Source organism: Poromitra crassiceps (genome assembly GCF_964638095.1).
Source record: "Poromitra crassiceps genome assembly, chromosome: 1".
Classification (NCBI taxonomy): Eukaryota; Metazoa; Chordata; class Actinopteri; order Beryciformes; family Melamphaidae; genus Poromitra; species Poromitra crassiceps.
In genome coordinates, this window is record NC_139623.1 from 14,996,478 (window position 1) to 15,019,814 (window position 23,337).

General features: G+C 44.6%; 2 protein-coding genes across 4 annotated transcripts; both read right to left on the reverse strand.

Annotated features, from left to right (window-relative positions):
- Nucleotides 1-1,231: 1,231 nt before the first annotated feature.
- khdc4 (KH domain containing 4, pre-mRNA splicing factor) lies at nt 1,232-10,055 on the reverse strand. 3 transcript variants are annotated; one of them, XM_083639654.1, is made up of 14 exons: nt 9,918-10,055; nt 9,264-9,447; nt 9,010-9,138; nt 8,831-8,910; nt 8,644-8,696; nt 8,348-8,529; nt 7,888-8,099; nt 7,689-7,749; nt 6,962-7,025; nt 4,576-4,796; nt 4,015-4,158; nt 3,351-3,460; nt 3,181-3,263; nt 1,232-2,092 (listed from the first exon to the last, which is right to left on the reverse strand). In XM_083639654.1, the coding sequence occupies exons 1-14, from the start codon at nt 9,944-9,946 to the stop codon at nt 1,860-1,862; spliced, it is 1,785 nt and encodes a 594-aa protein (XP_083495780.1). In that variant the 5' UTR covers nt 9,947-10,055; the 3' UTR covers nt 1,232-1,859. The 3 variants fall into 3 exon arrangements, with proteins under 3 accessions (XP_083495780.1, XP_083495781.1, XP_083495779.1); XM_083639655.1 differs by having other exon boundaries at nt 1,232-2,083; nt 3,181-3,266; XM_083639653.1 differs by having other exon boundaries at nt 3,181-3,266.
- Nucleotides 10,056-19,944: 9,889 nt separating this feature from the next.
- uts2r3 (urotensin-2 receptor 3) lies at nt 19,945-21,054 on the reverse strand (the record flags this gene model as incomplete). The annotated part of the gene is made up of 1 exon (XM_083639719.1): nt 19,945-21,054. One exon carries the CDS (start codon nt 21,052-21,054, stop codon nt 19,945-19,947), a length of 1,110 nt encoding a protein of 369 aa, XP_083495845.1.
- Between the last annotated feature and the right edge of the window lie 2,283 nt (nt 21,055-23,337).

Here is a 23,337-nt window from a genome sequence, read left to right on the forward strand (position 1 = left end):
CTGAGTGCACAAGGCCATCACTTTGGGTTGAAAAGTGGTGGGGGCATGTCCCCATTGTAAATGACACCTATGACCACACAGCAGTTTGGAGGTTTTGGGTTTGAGCCTCAGTGAAAGCTCGGACTTGGAGGGATGTCCCAAGTGAACAGTGAAAAGCTCTGACAGAAATGACTTGACCATGTCAAACTCAAAGTCTGACCCAGTGGCTCAGTTTGTTTGCTGCTCAGCAGTTTTGAGCTTGTGGGTTTGAGCCTCCGTCAGTTTTGAGCTTGTGGGTTTGAGCCTCTGTCAGTAGTTTTGAATGGCTATGGCCAAAGGAAAGAGTGAAAAGTGCACAGAGAAGAGCTGTGAGAGCAAAGAAGAGCTGGTGGTGCAATGGAGTTGTAGACCACAGACGCAGGAGCGAGCAGGAGGTCAGTTCGATTCCTGCTCCACCACCACTACCTGAAGCTAGAGGGGGGTCTGGGTTTCCCCCTGACCTCCACAGAGATATGAGCAGAGGATTATGAGAGAGAAAACCCCACAGATTCACTTTTATGGACATGGGACAGGGAGCCGGTGCGGCCGCTAGGCACCATGGGTTTGGGGGCAAAAACTCACAAAACTCATGTGGACTCTGTAAAGGGACCCGTCTATCTCTCACTTTGGGCTTTGGCATCTGATTTGAAAGTGTAAATAGTGAGTTAGGTGGGATTTGAACCAGTGAACTACATGCCAAGCAGCTGTTTATCTCAATGACCTAGACTGTGTCCACTCTCCTTCATCAACTTATTTATATCAGTGTTCAAACTATGGATGACAAAGAAGCATCAATATGGTATCTTACAGTTACCAGCTGTGTTCTGCGCCCAGGCGCACAACAGGGAACCGTGACAGGATCCACTTGAAAAGGTGGTCTGGGGAGCGCTTTGGCGTGCCCGGGCACGCAACACTTGCGAGTGTGAAAGCCAACCGTTCCGAACCTCATAGACAACAAACGGGTGAGGATAAACTCCAGGCATAGTTGATGACGCATGTGCACTCTGTTCTGTTTCCAAGCACGGAAGAAATGTTAAATGTGAAAGCTGACCAGCGGGGAGAGGGGAGGGGAGGGGGGGCAATCGTTCCCGGGTGCAGAATGGAACGGAACGAAAGCAATCGTTCCCAGTGAGAAAGCAACCTAAGAAAATACAAAAGATAATGAAAAACAAAGACTGAAACACGGCAATAAATTACGTTTATTTATTTCACAAAAGCATGAAATAAATTCAATTTGTTTACTACACATTAGTCCAATATGATCTGTACAAAAAGGGTCAAGAATAACAAAGGAAGGTATGACACATTTGGACAGGGAAAGGAAAGGGGTTGAGAAAGTAGGAAAAACTGTACCGGGGATAATAAAAATGAACAGGTCGTCATCAGGGATGTACAACATCATTACCTGGTGAAATGTTTTGTTTTGTTGTTTTTTACAAAGAAACTATATTCAAACACTTAGTCTGGCATGGGTATGATTCCAAATCAAATAAAACTGGAGGCAGAATATCACTCAACTATGAATGCACACAATAGTTTGGGGTATCAGACTCGCAAATGTTCATCTTCTTCAAACTATAGCATGTGCACGGAGGAAACCCAAACATGAGTCGTTTTCTTTCTAAAACGTTAGCAATGTCCAGTTGGACCCAAGTACTAAAATGATGCCGTGAACTGAACAACGTGTAGTTGTTAATGAAGTCGTCCATGTGTGAGAAGAAAATCAAGGAATGGGTGATGAGTGTTGAGAGATGGGCTCCACTGGGGTCAACATCCTGTAGGACGGGGCTGCTGCACAAAGCACTGAGGAGGGGTAGCTTTGCATTGGGCCCCATCCTGCCTTATGGTGCCATCCAGAAAGGCATGGGATGCTGCTGTGCCTGTGTTTTAGCACGAGGGGGTGGTGGAGGGGGGCAGCGGTACCCCTGTGTCCAGCCTGAGGAGGTAGGGATGGGGGGAACGGCCCCAGGGTTACCTGGCCCCGAGGCTCTGGGGGTGGAGTGGTCTTCCTCTTCATCAGAGGAGTCGCCAGTGTACGCCACCAAACCGGTTTTCATTCGCTTCACTGAGGGCTCTGAAAGTAAGAGGGAGAGGGGGAGGTTGGGGAAGGGAGAAAGAACATTTGGACAGAGGGAGAGGGGGGGTGGGAGAGACCAAAACAGAGACAAAAACAGAGAAACAGCAACAACCATAGACAGCCACATATGTTCCAAATAAGACAGATGCAAGTTAATTACATTCAAACACATTTTGGGAGAGACAAATTGTTAATAGATTTCAGTCATAGTTTATGTCAGCAGAGTAGAGGAGGGGCATTGGTCGAAATCAGCCATTGGTTGGTGGGGAGCGACAGTGTTAGGGCCGTCCAATCGAGTGGTAGGACAGCATCACAGGAAGAGTCGTGCCCCACCCCCAATCAGTATCCAGCATCACCACAGATACATGAAAGAGAAGAAAAACACAGAGAAAAAGAGAAAACACAAAAACAAGAGAGATTCTCGTTAGTAAGGAAAGCATACAAACTCCAGACACACCAGACTGATGATGTCATCAGAAAGGGACTGTAAGGTGGAATGGAACAGCTCGTCAATGGGGAAGGGGGTCCAAAGGCAAAGAACATCTTAGGCCTTATCCCTAGACTTATTTTCAAGAACTGAACAGAGAAAAGTAGCCACATAAGTTTACTCATAGCTCCACCTCACTATCTGGAGATTGCAAGTCACAGCTGCAGAGTCCTGTAAGAATCATAAGGGCCATATTGATGTTGTGTGTGTGTGTGTGTGTGTGTTGGGGGGGGGGGTGTAGTTAGGGACTAACAGGCTAACATCTAGAAGAACAGCGCGATTTTATATTCCAGACTGGCAAAAAAACATTTTTACCTTCCTGGGCCAACTGTTTGTCTCATCACATCAATGAGAAAACAGCATATTTACAGGGACTACCAGAGCTTCTGTAAGAGATATACCTATTCAGAAATCTTTAATAAAACCACCAAAAACAAGACGCGGTCCCTGGACAAGTGGGAGAATGTAATGTTCTACTCTTGGCTGCTCTACATTAAGGCCATACATGGGTCCAGGGTGAGAAGACGGGGCACAGTCCACAAACAGGAAGTGTGGGTTTGGGGCAGGGATTTGTCAATCCATGGGATAATGCCCTTACCCAGAGGGCCTTGCAGTGCCCTCCTCTCCTCCATCTTGGGTCTCACTCCATTCATTGGCATGGGTGGTGGCGGCATCAGCTGCCTACTGGAGAACAGAGAGACTTAGTGTGAACCAACTATGACTCTTGACCTTTGCACATTAAAAAATAAAATAACAATGAAAATCTACCTGTTCCTCTCACTCGGCGGGCCAGAGGAACTCGGTGGTGGGGGTCCTGTAGTCTCGGGGCTGCCCACTGGGAAGCCTGCACCTAAATTAGTCATATGAATGGGTCCATGCTATGAGCAGAAAAACACACAGGCACCATTAGCAGACATCCTCAACTAAACCCTCTATCTAAACATCTGTGCTGGCAAATAGGATGTATAACTATAGCATTATCAACAAACTGATCAGATTTGCCATTGTAGGTTATTATAATACTCAACTGAAAGTCTTTGTTTACTTTTTTTCTCCCACTACAAAAAAATACATTCACCTAATTGTAAATAATACCTTTTGCTGATAATCCATATTTGCACCAGAGTGGAATTAACAAGAAACATGGTTTGATCATCTCAAACCATACAAAAAAAGAAAACATTCACTCTCATGAATGTGTAGACGGGACAGGGGGGTAAGATGGTCTAACAAACACATCCGCTGCAGACTGTGAAGACAGAACAGCAACTGACCAACCCGACTCACAGGAGGCATACCGCCCAATAGTAAAAGCGCAGAGAGACAAACAAAAAACAGGAATAAGAAGGCAGGCTGAGAGGAGGACTGACAACTAAACAAGGAAAGAGTGATGAGGGTCTCTAAGCTTAGGACTGAGAGAGCTGCTGATCACCTGGTATCCCAGCAGGCCACTGTCCCTCTCATCTGGTACCTCCTCTGTGAAGCGTCTCTTCTGTGCTGGATTGGTTGGAGCGCCAGGAAGCAGACCTTTGGGGAGCGCTGCAGCCGATGGAGGGAAGGGGACAGGAGGAAGAGTCTGGAGAGAGAAGAAAGATCAGAACAATTCAATAAAGTGTGTAAGTGAAGTTGGAATTACCAGTCAGTTATCGCTATGCATGGTTACATGTAAAATGCATGCAGTGAATCACCTCCAAACTCGTGCGAAACATGCTAAATTCCCTTCGATTTTTATTAGCCTGATTACGAGATGGACAAAAAGATATGAAAGATTTCAAAACACTTAATATACCTGAAATGTATCAGTCAACACTTCAAAAACACAGATTTGGTCCAAACACACACACACAAAAGCCTAGCAAAGGTGTTAAGATGACTTTTGTGCCAACAATCATTTTGTAATCATGTGTTTTTAGATATCCATTAAATGTACATCACCGGTAGTCATTTTGGAATGCAACTCTTCATAAATTATATTAATTATTGATATGTTTACCTGTGTTAAAGTGCCAGGAGCAGGGGGCGGGGGGAGGGGAAACTGAGGGGGCACACCTGCGGGTGCCCCGGGCGGTATGGGAGGGGGCACAGTGTACGGTGGGGGCATAGGTTGCGGTTGAGGGGGAGGTACAGGCATGGGGAAGCCCGGCTGGAACCCAGCAGGGGGGTAGTAAGGAGGCTGGGGGGGCATCCCGTTCATCACTGGAGGCTGTAGGAAGCCTGGAGGAGGAAGACCAGCGCAACAGATCATGTCAGGTAACGCTCGATGGCAACTAAAAATCCAACATTTAGCGTCTAATAATAAGAATAATAAGACATTGTTTTTTTAGCTGAGGAAAATGACAGTATACAGACCTGCCAACCTTGAGGAAATAGTTTGTGTACCACACACCGGCGCCGCGGCGTCACACCGCATCATATGGCGCAGTGCTGCAGCGTCCGTATATATGCATATATATATATATATATATATATATATATATATATATATATATATATATATATATATATATATATATATATATATACAGTATATACAGTATATATGCATATATATATATATATATATATGCATATATATATGTATATATGCATATATATATATGCATATATATATATATATATATATATATATATATATATATATATATATATATATATATATATATATATATATACATATACATACATATATGGCCAGTGACACTTAGGAATAGACTAGGTGACAACCAAGTATAGTTTGGTGACAAGCTGGAGAGACAGTTGATGGTCGGAGAGACGGCATCCGGTACGGGATGGGTTTTAGCACCCCAGCCTGGCTTTCTCGTGAGGGAGAAATCCACAAACGCTACAGATCAGCCTCCTGAAAATCTGCGTAAACATCGGCGCGGCCTGGGGTCCTTCAGGCTAGAGCGAGGTGCTTGCCGCAGGTGCATGACGTGCAGCACACAGGCCTCCTTGAGGCATCCTCCCTGCCCATGGTACGGCACGGTAGGATTGCCTTTTGCCACAGGAGGTTCTGGTGAGACGAAGGAGGTGCCCGGCCTGGAATCACCCCACAGGGCCTTAGACCTCCATGCACCGAATGTCTTACAATACTGCGGTGTAGCACTAAGCTCTATTGCAGCGGATTGGGCGTGATCAACCCTTCCGCGGGCAACGTTGCAGACAGAGTAGGAAGGCTGATCCGTGAGCGGCTGCTTCTGGGGGACGCGGGTGTATGATGTTGTCAGACCCGAAACACCCCACGACCCCAGTTAACATCACTGATGACGCGTCCCAGCGCATGCTGTAGCATGTATACTGAAACCTACATATACATTCAGATTGCTTAAATGCCTTGTAGTTGAATTCAACGATCCTCTTTCACTTGGCGAAGCCCTGCTTTTGAGCACTGACCAACGATGTATTTAAACAATGAATGCTTGCTATGCTGATACCACTTATATTGATCATGCACAGCCATCACGTCATTTTACTACTATAATTAGATCAAGGACAGGTCATAGTGTTACAGTATTAAAGCTTAAAATGTACATGGTATACCATGATCTGATGTCCACTATACTTGAGTTTATATGATTTCTTTGATATTTAACGTTATATTTGCAACCAGATAGCCTACTTTAACAGCATCATGAATCAATAACGTTACACCCTCTTGGCAGAGGTCTGCACTCCGACTGAGCGCATTGCCCTTAATTGCCTCGTCAAACTCCCAATGGTGAAAAAAGTTTGCTTGTCACATAACAATACTCATTTGACTTGAGGGCATGTAATTATGTTACCATCACATTCGCTAGCCTGACGCTCTTTGAATAAATCGGGATGTTTGGCAAAGCTGGACGCGTTGCTCCATTCGCCTGCATAGTTTTGAAACATAATTTACAGACGAGCTATGATGTGTCCGTGGGCTTGCCCTGACAGTAAGCAAAATAATTCAATATTTTTCTCTGTGCATCTGCTTTATCCACAAGCTGTGGACGTTTGTGAAGCCCGCAGCAGCCATGTTTGAGAGGCGGGAAAAAAACAACTGTTTTACACCATGGTTTAGACGCCCACAGCAAGGAGTTGAAGGCAAAGTCATGACCCGCCTTCCTCTGCCGCTGATTGGCTAGACTCATTCCTTTCGTCGATTGGATTGGTCACATTATCGCCACAGGGTGAAGTAGGATTCACATTACAACACAGGATACGCTTACAATATTGCATGGGCACCATTGAGTTTACAGCGTACAACAAGCGTATATATAATACATTTACAAGCGTACTTTGATGCCAAAATGCGTGCATGGTACGAAACATTGGCAGGTTGGCAGGTCTGAGTATATTCCCAAAACAGGAGAGAAATCTAGACCAAAGACAGACATGCAGTTGCTGTATACCTTGTGTTGGCATCATACAGGTAGCACTCATTTGATTGAGGAAGCGAGAATACTCTGCATGTACCTATAGAAAGAGAAAGAGACCCACTACTGACAAGGCTCGAAACTAGTTCAAGGAACATAAAGCTACTTATACGGCAACAAACAAGAACACAATGTACAATAGTATTTCAGAGGAAAAGGTTACTTTAAAAACCAGTACTAGTTAGAAGTCTTCAGGTCAAATCATTCTGTGCCCCTCATTTACACCCCTTGGTTGTGGTCCTCACATTCTGCACCTGCCCTTCTTCAGAGCAGGCAGAGGGCAATTTTATTTTTCTCATGCAGTATGTTGTTTCACTCTGCTGCCACCAACACTTGTGGTTTATAAATTATCACAACTACAATCAGGTGACATGACGCTTATTGAACTTTAAAGCCATGAAGTTGACAAACCGGACACTATGTGATGAAGTTGACAAACCGGACACTATGTGATGATAGAGACAATCTAAATCGTACAGCTGTAGAAGATGGTGCCATTCATACCACAATACAATGCAGGTGTTTTTCCAAGTTCATTGCTAATGATCTTGATCTTTGAGAACAGCTTTTGATTTGGGGATTTGGACAATATTTCATTAAGTTTCAAAGGACTTCAGAATATCATTTGTGGGTGAAATATAAAAGCACAAATGTTGCAACACCTGGATAAAGATCGTAGTCACAGTAACAGGAAGTTACTCACTGTCTGAAGCAGGTTCTCACACAGGGTTTTTGCTGCTGCAAGTCCCTCTGGTTTAGGATGACTGACGAGGGGAAAAAAAGAGTGCAATCAGATCTAGAAAGCCCACACTGTTGCAAAAGACTCACACTATTGCATATGCTCGCACCAGCCCTTTGAGAAAAATGGTTTCTAGACTATTAATTCACAGGATAACACACACCTAATGTAGATGTACATAGGTTCAAAGGCCTCTCGTCCGGAGGCAGGCTCTAGACAGCCGGATCCTTTTCCTCTGAGGAAGACCTTGGCCCCAGTCTCAGCCTGGATGTGCTGCAGGTAGGAACAGCCAGGACCCTCCACCCGCTCTTTGACCACAAACCCTTGGATAGCATGCTCCAGGCCCACAAACAGTTTGTCTTGAACATAGTGCATCTGAGAGGAAAGGACAACATAAGGGCACAAATTTAACTATTGCCCTCACCGTGCGTAGTTCACACCAGCTGGTAAATGTTGACTGGTTTAGGTCTGTCTGCTCTACCAGCTGCTTTGGCAGCTTTCTAAAATATATTTGACTGGCAAAACACTGTAATGGCCTTGTAAGCTTTTAAGTGGCAGCTGGCCCAACAGAGACATAATCTGAGTTCACAATAGGTATAATATAGAAAGGGGAACAGTCATACCCCTGATTGGAAGTGTGGTTTGTGATGATGGGTCATGGGGGGCAGTGAGGGTGGAGGTGGGTTGTGCTGCTGATAAACTGTGACTGTAGCTCCACTGGGGGAGAAGGGTGAAGAGGCTGTTGAAGCAGTTGCAGCCTTCACCACACCATTAGTGATGATCTCCTTTATTCTGTTCACAGCTCCTGGAGAAAGAACGAAAGAAAGCATCAACCTTTCTAACTGAAAGCTATATAAATTACAACATGCATTTAATTATTCTATGATAGATAAGATAAGGTTAACAGAGAAGTACTGACGGTCTACAAGCTCTCTAGTTTGGCCTTGGACATGAAGGTACAGAGGTCGATCCCTGTGGGGAGTGAGCGGAAAAGTTGTGTTGATATGACAATAATACTGGAGAGAAGATCAGCTTGTGTTCATGGTCAGTTGTTATTGAAACGGCAAAAGTTACTCATGAGTCTGTGTGAAGGAGACAGGACTCACCCTGCTGGTGCTTTGCCCTTCTCCTCTCCTGTCATGTAGCGCCCTCTAGTGGAAACTGCCGCACCACTCACTTTGCTGATCTGAAGACAGACCAGGAGGAACACATAAAAAACTCCACAAAAGCAGTCCACATCTCTACCACTGAATTTAGATCTACAGTTCTCAGTGTTGAGGCTTACTTCATCCTGTGTTTGACCGCGTGTCAGGAGATTTCGACATGTGAGTGGAACATCATTGATCTCAACTTCTGCTACCACCAGATCATCCTTGGCTTTCGTAGGCATCTGAGGCTTTCCAACTCCCACAGCCTGAATAAAGCAAGGACGAGACGGATATATGTCACTTTGTCACTAAAGTCTCAAAACTATTATGCAGATCCTTCATTCAAAAGAGATTGAACACATTTAGATTTACGTACAATTTTGCATCTTACCTTATCAGGTGGTCCTGGAATGCCTATCTGTGATGGTTTGAGTTTGCCCTTGGCTACCAGCATAGCATTGATCTTGGCAGCCACAGCAGCTGCTGCATCCAGTGCCCCAGTGGGTGCAGCTTCAGCCTCCCCCATCCTCCCAGGACCAGACCCTGGGCCGGGCTGGTCCCATTTGCTGCGGCGGCTAGGACAAAAAGACAGACATCAGAGAGACAATGACGAGTCTGATTAATGTAGAGAAAATAATTGTTTTAAGGTTAACGTTTGATTCAGTTATATCCCACACTAACGTTACCTCAAAACTAGCTAAGCTAAGGTTAACGTTAACGTGCTATGCTAACGTGTTTCGCTAATGTTATTGTTGATGTTTTGCATTGGGGATGTGATCTATCTTACTTCTTGATCGATCCGGTGGTTGTGACATGTTTTGAACGATCATATAAATCAACATACAGGCATAATTCATAATGCATTTCTCGAAAAGATCTTTATTGACATGTTACTAAAGCAGTCAGTGCGCAGCAGCAGCCTAGCTGCAACACTCCGCCATGATTATGTAAGCTAACCAGCTAACGCCAGCTGATTGAAAGTAGCTGGTCGGCTGGGCTAAAGCTGCAGTAAAATACACAAAACTGTCAATATTTACACACTCACCCGCCATTTTGAGTGAAACCAAATGACATCAATATCCTGTCTTATGGCGGTTTCTTCTTAAATGCAAAAATAAATAAGAAAATGTCCAAATGAACACTCAGCTTGTCCCAAATGTTGTCATGCACTGTCAGTCTGCTTGCTACGTTAGCTGTTTCCGCTTCCGGTGGATTTTGTTTGCGATGATTCGCCGCGAGAGGGCGCCAGACACCAGCCTTTCCCATGGCTTTCCCCAGGCAGCAAAGCATAGCATCCATGGAGCATCACAAAAATCCTCAGCCCAGGACCGCAGGTGTGATGGCGCCTCGCCTGGCTGCCCTGGGCTGGACGGCCCGTCTCTCACCGCCTCCCTGCCACCCCTGACGGATTCTCTAGAGGGGGCAGAGACCCAAACTGTCCAGTGAAGGAGCCGCGAGCAGCAGCACGGAGCTCATGACCAAATCAATTACTGGACTTCTCACTGATAGTCAAGGTAAGCTCCAACAACTTTATTACAATGTCTAACTTGCAAATTTCATAAAGTGTGTATGTGTATGGGGGGGGGGGGGGGGGTTTGTTTGCGTAGACTCAGAGATGTTTGCATTGTGCCACTGTTCAAAATACAATCACATGTAAGCTAATGTGTTTGTATAGTATTAATCGTATGTAGTTAAGTAACTGACAGGGATTCTGTGTTTGTGGTCATTTTAGCTAATTAGCATACTTGCAGTAGGCCACAATCTCGTTTTAACGCTACCTACTGCCAAACACAATCTGGGGGGGTTGAATATCTATTTCAACATGCCCGTAGACTACATTTCATACTGGCCGGCTTTATCTTTACACTATAATCTACCTATTAGGAACATTGGTGTTTCTTTTGCGAGTTGATACCATGCTAAATAGCCTTATGCACATAAACAATAAGAACTTGGCAGAAGTTAGTCAGCCTTGCAGCCTGATTGACAGTGTGGATGACCAGGCGCCCTCTGTGGTCCTTAAGGCTAACCCCTAACCCAGGCTTGTTGCTGGTGGAGGGGGGCCTCTGCTCTGTGGCTGCTGTGGTACAGGTCAGCATCCAGCAGCCCTCCCAGCTAGCCCATGCTGTGGTTTACAGCACAGAGACGGACAACAGCATCATCTCTGCTGGCTCCCAGGCCTTTCTGATAGACAAGGTTACTAAGAGCCTCTGTGGCAGGTACAGGTGTTCAGTTACTGACCACCCAGGGGCACAGAGACACAACCAAGGAGGTGCAGGTTACTGTGGAAGGTGAGAACGCTGTGTGGGGGGACATGGATCAACAGATTGGACAACCACCAGCCCTAGTTGAATTTCTGTTGTCTGTGTTCCAGGTTGTTGAAAACAGCCTGGAAAACTCTGCATTCTTGATTTTGATTAGGACCGAGGCCTGTCCGGAGTACTTTAGAGGAAGTGGCTTGTTTTTAAAGGTGTTCAAACACACCACTGGCTTTCACTCACAAATTAATCATCTGAATCTGATTTGTTGATACGAGGACAGGCATTAACAGTAACATAGTATACTGTATACATTTTGTTTGTTTGAATTGCCTATAAACATTGGAGATAAATAGGTCCATGCCAGTAAAGTGAAATACATTTTCTTCTTTAAGAATTATTGCCTCTTTGCTGGAATAACCGTGCATTCCATTGCACTCGGAATGTTGAAAAAAATGACCTCCGACAGGGAAAAGTGTAATGGAACGGTCGTTCAAGACGGAATTCCGATTCGGAAACTCGGGCAGCATCCACCAAGCCCGAGTTTGCCGAGATAAACACTCTGACGTCACAATCAACATGGTGGCGCACAAAGACACACACACTGTGATAAGTAAGAAGGTATTTTTTCACATATGTTTCACTTGATGTAGTGTTTGTGTTTAGAAATAACTTTTAGTTGCATTTCGATTCCCATACAGTTGATTTGTGCTTGATAGAAGCATGCGGTAGCCTATTAGTAGCCGTCCATTTTTGTAGGCATGCATGTTTTTCCACACAGATGCATTGGAAGGCATTTAGAGCGGAACACGGAAATACTGCGTCATAACTTCCGATACCCGACTTTCAAAGGAATGCACCATAATTCTTGAGTGTGCTGCAGTTTGGAGTGCCCTCTAGAGGGGAGGAGTCCTCTGGGGACTCTGTTACTGATGTGTCAGTTTCCAGGCCAGACGGGATACTGCTGGTGCAAAGACTAGGCAAAACTTGTTAAGTCAGAGACAGCGACCCACTACAACCATTTCACAGCCATTGCTACTGAAACTAAAACCTTCAACACATGACACTCACGTTAATGGCAGTACCACACAGTACCACAAGGGCAATATTGACCAAGCAAGCACACTGGCAGTACCACGCAGTACCACAAGGGCAATATTGACCAAGCACACTGGCAGTACCACGGAGTACCACAAGGGCAATATTGACCAAGCACACTTTTTTTTCTTCTTTTTTTTTTTACATGCAACAGCACTTCCACCATTGCTGTGATCTTTGATTGGAACAGGTAGGGAATAGGGATTTGTGCTGGATGTGGAACAAGGCAGTCAGACATTGGTCCTCCTTCAAGGCAGCTCACAGGCCATTCGAGCAGGTAGAAAAGTCTGTCTGTGAAGTTCAGTCATGCAGTCTACATTCATGTAACTGGTGATCAAAAGTAGTTGCTGTAGTTTTCAGTAGTCATTGCTAGGCTTATTTATGTTCAATATTCTTATAACCAGAAACTCTTCAGACTGAGGAAGAGGAGAAGGAAAGAGATCTTCTGCAATGAACTGGTTTGTGACTACGGGCTTTTAACATGGTTACAAATAAATCACCTTTGTTTAAGCTTCATTTTTATTTGACCTGCAGGTGGCACTCTCATTCTAAGTAATTCTATGTGTAGCCATAGTATACAGCTATACACTCTTTAGATGTAAAAAGTGACGGCATTGCTGTCATCTTTTTGTCCTAAGGAACCAAGGCACTTTACAATAACAATTACTCCAGTTTACCGTAACTTCACTTCTAACTTTTATTTTGAAATTATTGGATGAAGTCACTCTCAGGTGTCATTTGCGTGTTTGAAATGCCCCTTTACATGTTGAAGGCTGTTGACTAAAAACAAATAGTTTATTAAACACATGTGAGGCACAGGCCTATGTCCTAATATTGAGCAATGTTCTCTGCAGAATGAAAATGTCTCTCCAGAGATGGGCCCTCTCCCTGCATGATCAACCATGGGGTTCAGATGAGTGAAGTGTCAGAAGGTCAGAGGTCAGGGGAGCTTGACGCCTGAGTTGACGGGGATGACTGTTTACGGGCAGTGTGCTGAGAGAGGAGGAGACCGGGAAGGACGGAGAATCGGAGCAACAGAGAGAGAGCGAGAGAGGAGGAGGGAGAGGGCCAGACGTGCCGTATTTACTGTCTTTCCTAGTAAGAGCCCATGTGTGAACTGTAATGCGTATGTAGGTTTATGTAACCTCCGGCCTTCAAGGCATGCAAACCTGGGTCTCGCCTGATCCTGGCGGCTGACACGGACGTGTGAAGACAGGGGACGTGATGGGGAGGAGGGCGCCTCACGGTGGGGTTGCTATGGCACGAACAAAGAAACACTGTCAGTCCCTAGGTTTCAACGTTTGCCGTCAAACCAGCAATTACAAGCACGTTTTTTATGTTGACATCTGCGGGTAGCATAAACGTGACCGTTTGATATGAGCTGTTTCAATGTTACAATATAAGTATTCATGTGCTGGTTTTGAAAGTTGTGGTACTACTGGAAATTCTTTTAACATTTGAACACACCTTCAAGTGTTTGTTTTGTTATTCATAAAGTGATCAGCAGTGTTGGGCAAGTTACGTTTCACAATGGAATATACTACATATTACTAGTTACTTTCATTTGAAAGTAATAGGTTACTTTACAATATTATTGTCTGTGTAGAGTAACTCGTTACTTATTACACTACTTTTGCATTACTTTCACCAAAATAACTGCAGTAGCAGAATGACATCGCCGCCCCGGAACCATCCAGAAAAATAATTTAAAACGTCTTGAAGTCAGTGTAAACCAATCAAAATTCTAAATGTTATCCTTTCCTTTCTTATTGTCATCTATAGTGATAATTTGCATAAAACCACACAATTTGATTAGGAAATCATTGGATCTTTATTTAAATATGTGCTTTGATAAAAAATAAATAAATAAAGTAACTCAATTTGTAACTTGTGTTACTTGACAAAGTAACTGGTATAATAATACTGAAATCCTATTGGTAATAAGTTATATTACTGAGTTACTGCTAAAAGTAATATATTACATGTAATATGTTACTTTTGTAATGAGTTACCCCCAACACTGGTGATCAGCTATATGGACCTTCTTTGAGTCAAACTTCTAAAGGCTGATGTCACATGAGGTGAGAGCATACAGAAGACACACCGTATCAAGGCAGAAAGTGTTGGGATAGAAGGAGATTGAGAGGGAAAACAGATGGAGAGATTGAACTTTGGTGGAGGAGGGAAGGAGGAGGAGGAGTGGTGGTAAGGAAATCTTTTTTGTGTATGTCTGGAGAGAAAGGCCGCCTCTTATACACCTCACAGCGTGAACTTGGCCCGGGCTGCAGCCCAGTCTCGTCTGCACAGCGTGGTGCTTTCCTGAGCGGGCTGCCCAGGGGAGGGGCACCTGCGCCAGCCCCAAACACTGGTCAAGAGGAGGGCCTGACAGGCGGAGCGAGGGGCGCCGCGATGGAAAGATGCTTGGCGATTCCAGGAAATGGACATGTGCTAGATTTATGAAATCCTCAGGTAAAAACAGAGCAATGCTGCCCAAAAGCAAAATATTTGACTTATGGTTCTCCCTGCGGACAAGAGAAGAGACGAGGACGCTGCCCACCACCTCAGGAAGAAATCAAAGGTTTCTGTGGAGCAGAAGGACAGAAGTTATGTTTGGAGCAAGTCAGCAAGCGCTGGTAACTACCAACATAAACGAAGCGTTTATGGATTGGCCAGCCCTCCGACTGAGACAATATTTTCCATCCATTGGGTTGGCTTGACTAAACAAAACAAAACGTATTTGAAGTTTATCAAACACTCAGTCATCCCAGCAGACCTGAGGGAGAAGTTAATCATCTGATATATGGTGGAGTTTTAGAATACACAGACAACCCAAAACCTGTCCAGAATGCAGACTCACAAAATTGCACCAACTCTCTGTGGTTTAATATCCACAGCATGGCCAAGTGTTTTTTTTGCATAGGTTTAATCCTTATATAAGTTACGCCCTCCATCTTCAGTCATTTCGGTATGGCCCAGGGGTCCAAAACTCACCAAGTCACATATGAGAGTGCACACTTTCCTAAATGTCTGCAAAAGATTGGAGTGAAATGTGCTGCGAGTGCCTCAGAATGGATGGCTATTCCATGAGCTTCACAACAGAAGCGCCCCCCCATGGTGCGACCGCACAGAGCTCTGGATCATAACTGCAGTGGGAACGTTCTGCACAGAGGTAGCCAGGCCAGGTAACTGGAAACACATGGTGGGCAGCAGAGACTGCAGACTACACCCTCACAAATAATGGGCACCACATTAGGAAGGAACCTACAAGCTCCCTTGACAAACGCTTTAGGCCTGTGTCCTTTCAACCTTTTCGTGTTACCATTACCAATGCAGCAAAAACCCCAACGGGGTTCTTGGCTCTTCCTGAAGTCCTTTATTGAACTTCTTTTCATTTATTTTCCTGCATGCATGCACTTTATGTGCAACTAAATAAACCAAAACCCACATTTACTTTCCTTGTGTAATTCAAATTCTCATTTGACATTGCATTTAACACAGAATTTCTCAATTTATTACCAGAGTGCTGGGGATTATGTACTGTAGACACCGAAGTTGTTAAATGTCAAAATGAAAACATGTGATTTGAGGCACTACTAAGAAAAACACCATTACTCACATCACATGCAATAGGAGACCCTTTTTTTTTTTTTTACTTTCAGTGATGAAATTAAAAACTGAACTTGGTGGATCAATGTCGAATGTCCCTTATTTTTCCAAAATCTCGTGCAGATCTGGAAATTTAAGTCTGATGTTTTGTCTATTAATTCTGATGTTTTGTCTATTTCCTTCAAGGACTATATTTCTGTTTTTGACATGGGTCCTATACCATTCTTACCTAAAAAGGTTATAAGTTCACTAAAAAATTAAAATTCAGTCATCTACTCACCCCATGTCGATGGAAGGAGGGGTGAATTTTTTTTAATCATGAGAGACCAGTGGGTAAAATTTAACAAGCAAGCTTTATTCAGCAAATGGCATGGCAACTAATTTGGCGTAATGACTCCATGATAAGATGTCGCTCCTCTTGTGGTGAGAGAGGAGCGCATTGGCTCAGACTAGGATAGAGAACCCCCCCCCCCCATAGGGAATTCTTCAAGAGTCAAGACTTTGGTGGTGGACTGGGGAGGTGGGTGGAGCGAAACACAACTCCACAGAAGATGATCAGCCCGAGACGACCAGCCGCTGAGGTGAACAATCCGGAAGAGGATGATGATGTGATAACCATGGCTATTGATAGTATTCTGTTACATCACCACACGGCCATCTTGGTAGGAAAATAACAGGTGATTGTAATCAATTAACAGGTGATTACAATCAAATGACACAAACTGAGCTGTGTGTATTGTAGCGCCATATTGGTAGGAAAATGCGTGTGACATCATGGGAATACTATGAATATATACTGCACACATCCTCTTCGGTGATTGGCTCAGCAGACGGAGATGAACAACATCATAACAGATGTCATATTGACAGATGTCGTGGGCTGATTGGCTATTGAGGATGGGGTGATATATCTGGTGACGTGACTGGCTCTTCACACTTGAAACTTGGTCCGAGAGACCCCATTTAGTCCACGAAACATTTTGTTTTCCAGGGAAACCATTCTCCTAAACAATTGAAGTGAATGTTGACCAACTTTTAAACGTTAAAAACAACAACAAAACAACAAAATGCCTCCATACTGCTCGTCTGGAGTAATCCAAGTCTCGACAAGCTCCGAGATGCAAAGTTGGATTTGAAAGGATGTATTACACCTTGTTTTTAGCTGTAGCAGGCTGCAGTAGCAGGCTACAGTAGCAGGCTGCAGTAGCCCCACCAGCACATGTTCTCCCTTCCTATGGCTACAGTAAAGATTTCAGACAAGGTGTAAATTGCGTCCTTTCAAGTGAACTTGGCATCTCAGGGCTTTTGAAGACTTGGATTACACCAGATGAGCAGTATGGAGCCATTCCCACCCCCTTTGTTTGAAAGTTGGTCACCATCTACTTCAATTGTTTAAGACAGCCACTCCCAACCTGTGGGCTGGGGCCCACAAAGGTATTGCAAGTGGGCCGCTAAATTATTCACAAAACATTACAATGTTTGAGATTTTTTAATATTATTATTATTATTATTATGTATGAGAATGTATTTCTCCATTGTTGAATGATACTGTTATTTATTTTTATAAAACGGCTCTCTCAAATCAAGCAATCTGATTGGTTCACAGCCATTGTATAAATCCAATAACCCACTCCAATAACCCATGGCCATGGGTTATTGGTTGCCATGGCAACTCACTTACTAAAAGCCTTTGGTTACCTCAAAAAAAAAAAAATGGCGGAGACAGCTGTCAGATCCTTGTGAATCGATCTTCGCTTATAACTTTACTAATACTTCGCAGAAAATTATGTTTTGTACAAGAATAGATGCGGGCTAATGTCTTCTTTGCAAAAAAAAAAGGCTGTTAACCCCGCATTTAACCCCGCATTTAACCCCGTAACGTTAGTTGGTGTCGGGCTTTGCAGAAAGCACTCAGCTTCTCAGCAAGCGCTGAGAATGCAGCGCTGCGCTCGAGCTGCCTGTCGGGCTTTCCAGAAAGCTCTCAGCTTCTCAGCAAGCGCCAGGATTGGCCAATGTCAACTTCAGTCTCCAGAACGATCCAATCAAATCACCCGCACGTCTATCTTCTTGCTAGAGGTCCCGCCTTACAGTAGTGTTTCAACTGACTCTATCAGAATACCATGCCAGTCGGACTTATAGTATTATTATTATATTTATATTATCATACTTGGAAACCGTTTTATAAAAGCAATATAGCACTCGAGCAGCGTGTGTTGTGGCATATATCCCACTGATCAGTTGTTATCCCACTCGGCCGATAACAACTGATCAGCGGGATATATTTGCCACAACACACTAGCTCTCATGCTATATTGCTTAAGTAATCACTTATTGGTTAATTAGCCTATTGCAGACAGCCCTTCACTTTCAGTTTCTAGTTTCTGTGTGGTGCTGATGGACAGCTCCTTTTATCGTAAAAACAACAACAAAAACACACTCCTCTCTGCAATGCCCCCCACACCCCTTTGTCCCATCATCCCATCCCCAACCTCACTCCTCTCTGTCAAACCACAATATTTGCTCATCTGCGTCGAAGAGCAGCAGGGTTTGTGATACAGTACAGTACAGCCTTTGAGTGAAACAGAGGGAGACAGGCCCGTGCTACAGGGAGACACAGAAACACCGCACAGCCAGTATAGTATACACAAGGACAGGGAAGACCTCAAGTCGCAGACATGCTGACACAGACACACAAGTATCAAGGCAAACTCAAGGATTTTCTTCCACTCAACACTTTTGCGTTGTCTTCTTTTCGGCACTTGTCTTGGGTTTAGGTTAACCTATCACATCACAATCTGCTTTTTAGTTCTTTAGCACCTGTTGCTTTTTACCGTGGCGCTGGGCCAGAGGCCCCACCGGGGTCATAAGATGGGAAAGTCAGTACATTCAGTCAGTCAGTCAGTCATGGATGTTTAATGAGTTCAGTGGTTAACGGGCTGTAGCTATGGATAGGAAGGTGGTAGAGAGTCGAGATTCGAGGGGTGGATAGGATTAGTGGCTAGCGGGGTATGGGTGGTGTTAGGGGAGGGAAAAGTGACACCATTGTCTAAAAGGTTTGCGCTTGTTACTTATGGTTCTGGCTGAATCTCACTGCACCCTTTCTGTCGAGCTCAGTCTTTCCCCCCTTTTCTCTTATGTCTTAACACCATTAATACGTGTCATTTTTTGTTACATTGTGTTTTTTGCAGGGTCATGAAAAAACACTTTCCCATCTTCTCCGCTAGCTAGCTATAGAGCCCATGACACAGAGTGAAGCATACTCTTTATTCAAGGCTATATATTATGCGATATCATAAACATCAGTTAGAATCAACTTTTTAAGGCCATGCAAAACATTGCATGATTCATCATAACAAAAACATTCTCAAACCTAACATGCAGGTTGTGATAAAAAGTCAGTTGTTTTAAATGTGTCAGACATATCACTATGCCCTCCTGACCAGTTACAAGCAGTTGTTCAAAAGCAAATATTTTCTTTGATAATAGCTACTCTAAAATCAGCCAGAAGTGCATCATCATTTTGCCGGAAATGCTTATGCATGCTCAAAATGCCATGTAAACTCTGCTCTCTGATATGAAGCACAAGTTATCTTAGAGGACATTGATTCTTTTTAAAAACTAAATCAGCCCCCTCTGTTTTCAAATCTGTTGACTTTACTGGGTAAATGACATGACTTCACATTACTGTAGTAACAAAAAATGTCATTGTATTACTTCACAATAGTCACAAAGTATGAGATTTGTTTGTTTTGTTACTGCAGTAATTAAAGAAATTATATTTGATATGACCCATATAATTGGAAAAGCATTGCAGATAAAGCATTAATTTGGTAACAGATCAGATATTGTCATTTTGCACTGGTAAAGAAACAAATAGCATTTATCTTTAATCTCCTAAAAGGAAATATTGTCCATTCTCAAAGAATACATACAAAGTGCTATCATTTACTATTGCTCAGCTCCTCTTAGACTGCAGGCTAAGGCTAAATCATGAATCAATGGTCTTTGGTGCCTGTTATGGAATACATCCACCATTCATATAGGACCGTTCCACACATGTGCACATGCACACAAACACATGTATATAGTCTCTGTTGTTAGAGGGACATCCTACTGCGGACTGCTCTTGCGGGAGAGCTTGTTTGCTGACGTCAGCGTCTGGCGTCTTCGTTTCCCAGTCAATAGTGTGTAGAAGAATGGATTCACGCAGGAGTTACCATAGGTCAAGCCCGTGAGGATCCGGTTCACCGTCACCTGTGTCCCCACCGGCACTGTCCGCAGCATGTCAGGCTGGTACAGAGGCAGCAGCTGCCAGATCCAGAAAGGGAGGAAGCAGGCCCAAAAGGCCAGGACAATACCCAAGATGAGGAGCAGGACTTTGGATTTGGGAGCTCGGGGAGGGCAGGCGGTACTGCCCCCGCTGGCCCAGGCCGGCCGGGTCTGGGACACCCAGTAAAGGCGACCTAGAGTCGCATACAGCCCTCCGATGGCCAGCCCGGGACCCAGAATGCTGGTGCAGAACAGTACGCTCATGTAGGCCTTGGAGCTCTGCTCGTCCCACGCCGGCACACACAGCTGGCCCTCCTGGTTGTCCCCGTCCTCCAGGTGCAGCGTGATCATCATGGGCAGGCTGAGAGCCAGCGCCAGCCCCCAGGCCAGGCCCACACGCAGCAGGCCGGACGAGTTGGAGGAGGAGGTGTGGAGGGGATGGGCGACGGCCCGGTAGCGGTCCAGACTCATGGCGGTGAGAGTGAAGATGGAGGCGTGCATGGTGAGGAGGTCCAGGCTCAGGAGGAGGCGGCAGCCCAGCTCCCCGAAGGCCCAGCCGGAGGCCAGGCTGGCGTACACGATGAAGGGAGCCGTGAACAGGTAGAGCAGGTCGGCCAGAGCCAGGCTCAACACCTGCAGGTGGAGGGAGGAGGAGGAGGGGCCGGGGGAGGAGGAAGGGGAGGAGTGGGCAAGGCAGGACGGGACGAAGCAGCAGGTCGCCCCCGCTCCGCCTCGCCTCCTACCTCTCCTGCGCCTCAGCAGGAGGCCCAGAGTGTACAGGTTGCCTGTGATTCCCAGCAGGGAGAGCAGGGAGAGCAGGGAGCAGAACAGGGCGGTGGAGGCCAGGCTGGGGGAGGGAGAGAGGGAGGGAGAGGTGGAGGGCATGGAGAAATTGGGGATGAAAGGAAAGGTGTATGGAGAGGGTGGAGGCAGAGAGCCTGAGAGGTCCATGGTTTAAATGATGAAAGGTTTTAAAATTACAAGGAATCCAGCCAGCGAATGTTAATAGGCAAGACACTATTTCAGTAAAGAGATATTAAGTCAGAAAAGTAGTTTGGGCAGAGACACGGGGAAGGGAGGATTGGGTAAAAAGGGAAAAAGAGGTGGGAGAGCAAAAAGAGATTTAAGTTTAAATCATTGCCAACTATTTCCCTCTCTGTCTTTGGAAGTTTATTATTAACACAAGGATTAAGGACAACAGTTTGGATCTATGAATGCTGTTAAAGGAAGATGGTTTATCGAGACATTTGAATGGCAGCAGATAGATGAAGCTGTGAAATCATAGGCCTAGCCATGTTTTTACACAAATACTGTATGGACTGGTTGATATAGCCTTGTCAGTTTTATAGGCCTAGTTTCTGAGTGAGCCAGAGGCGAGCCTGTCATGGTTTTTAGTAAAATAATTGGATTTTCAGAGTAGGAGGGCTCCAATAGAAGGTTGTAAATCTAGACAAACCCCCTGTAGGCCTGTTCCTTGAGGAGGTCAACAGTTAGGCAACACCTCCACAGGGCAAGAAAAAGTGTGATATGATATGATATGATAAGCCTAAAAACAGCAAATTAATTGTCCCATTCAGATGTTGAATGCAAACGACTCATAAACTCTCAAGTTTTACATTGTCGTGCGTTTTGCGCATGGGGCCTGTGTGGTGTGGACTGTGGAGACCTGAGCGCATAGCGGCACGCTGTCACCACATTTCTAACGTTACAGAACATTTTCCTCACCGGTTCATGAAATTCCACCGGCTCCCTGGTTGTTAATTGCCGGGAGCAGGACAGTTAGCACGGGATGAGTGTGAGGACTCACAGGTCACTGAGCCCTGCTTGTCTTTTGCATTTTTTTTTTTTTGAAAGGCTGCTGAAATTTGAGCCAGTCATATCCTAATATCCTACATTATACGCTACTTCTGCTGCTCCAGGACAGGAGGAGGATCGATGCTATTTTGTGTCATTGTATTTGTCAGTTGTCGTGCTTGGCAGTCCTGTGGTAATTTGTAGGAGAGATGTAATATGTAGTGACATCAAAGCAGACACAGGGGTTGAACGGACAGAAACGGCCTATATGACATATGGTGACCTGCGCGGCACCGGGGTTAAGAGCTCCTGTTGAACTGTGGAGGAGCAGCCAAACCCCTGCGGCGGCGGCGCGCCTCAGTGCGCACCGCGTCCCTTTAAATAACAGCTATGTTATCTTCATGACACATGGCCTTTTCATTCAGGCAGGATTTGCGGGAAAAATGTTTGCATTATTTTGTAGTTATTTTGATTAGCCTTTTAATGACCAATTCACTAGCTATCATAGCATATACAAAAATATTCTAGTAGTTCTTTATTTGGATTGCTGCGCAAATAGGCAGGAGAGTAATAGCATAGGCCTATTTAGATTTATTTTATAAAAATGCTGTAGGTCTATAAACCAGAAGTTAACACACAGACTACACAAGACACATCACGAGTGTACATGGGCTATATGAAAATTATTATAGCCTATAGGCTAGGCTACTGTGGGGAAAAGGTTTAGGCCTACATTAATAATATAACATATACGCCCAAAATGGATTGGTATTGTGTAACCTCAGGCTATTAAGATGTCGCCCGAAAAAAAATGGTGCCAGCGCAAAATAGCCTGTTTGGGCATTAACAGAATATAGATAGATGACTAATAGGCTAATCAACACAGCATTAATTTGCGTTAATTAATTTGCGTTTTTCTTTCATTCTTGATCCTACCTCAAACAAAATTAATTCCAGTCGCTGTAAAACATAATATTCCATGGATTTGTTTGATGATGAAATTCAGTTTCCATTTCGAAATCCCCCTTTCTTGTCCATCTGTAGAATTCCTTTTTCACTTCTTTTGGACAAAATTAGGATTATATTTGTCTTCAACGAGAGAGTTGGAAAGAGATATTCTTCCTCCAAACTTTGTGCTGATCTCCTCTACTCTCTCAGTGCGCGTCCCGTCTCCTCCGCTGAGTCTTTGATGTGAAGTCGACGGGAGAGGAGCAGAGGGGAGCAGTGGGGGTGGGGTGGGGTGGGATGGGATGCGGAGGGGGCTTATCCTGCACAATGCGGGACATTGACACAATTATAGCATCTCTGGCCTATTTATTTAGTGATAAATATGAGCTTGGATAGTTAATTGAATATAGTGGCTCTTAAACATGTGGTCAGGGGGTCCCCAGCCTAATGAGGGATAATTTCACTAGCCTATTTATTTCACTCATAGCACAC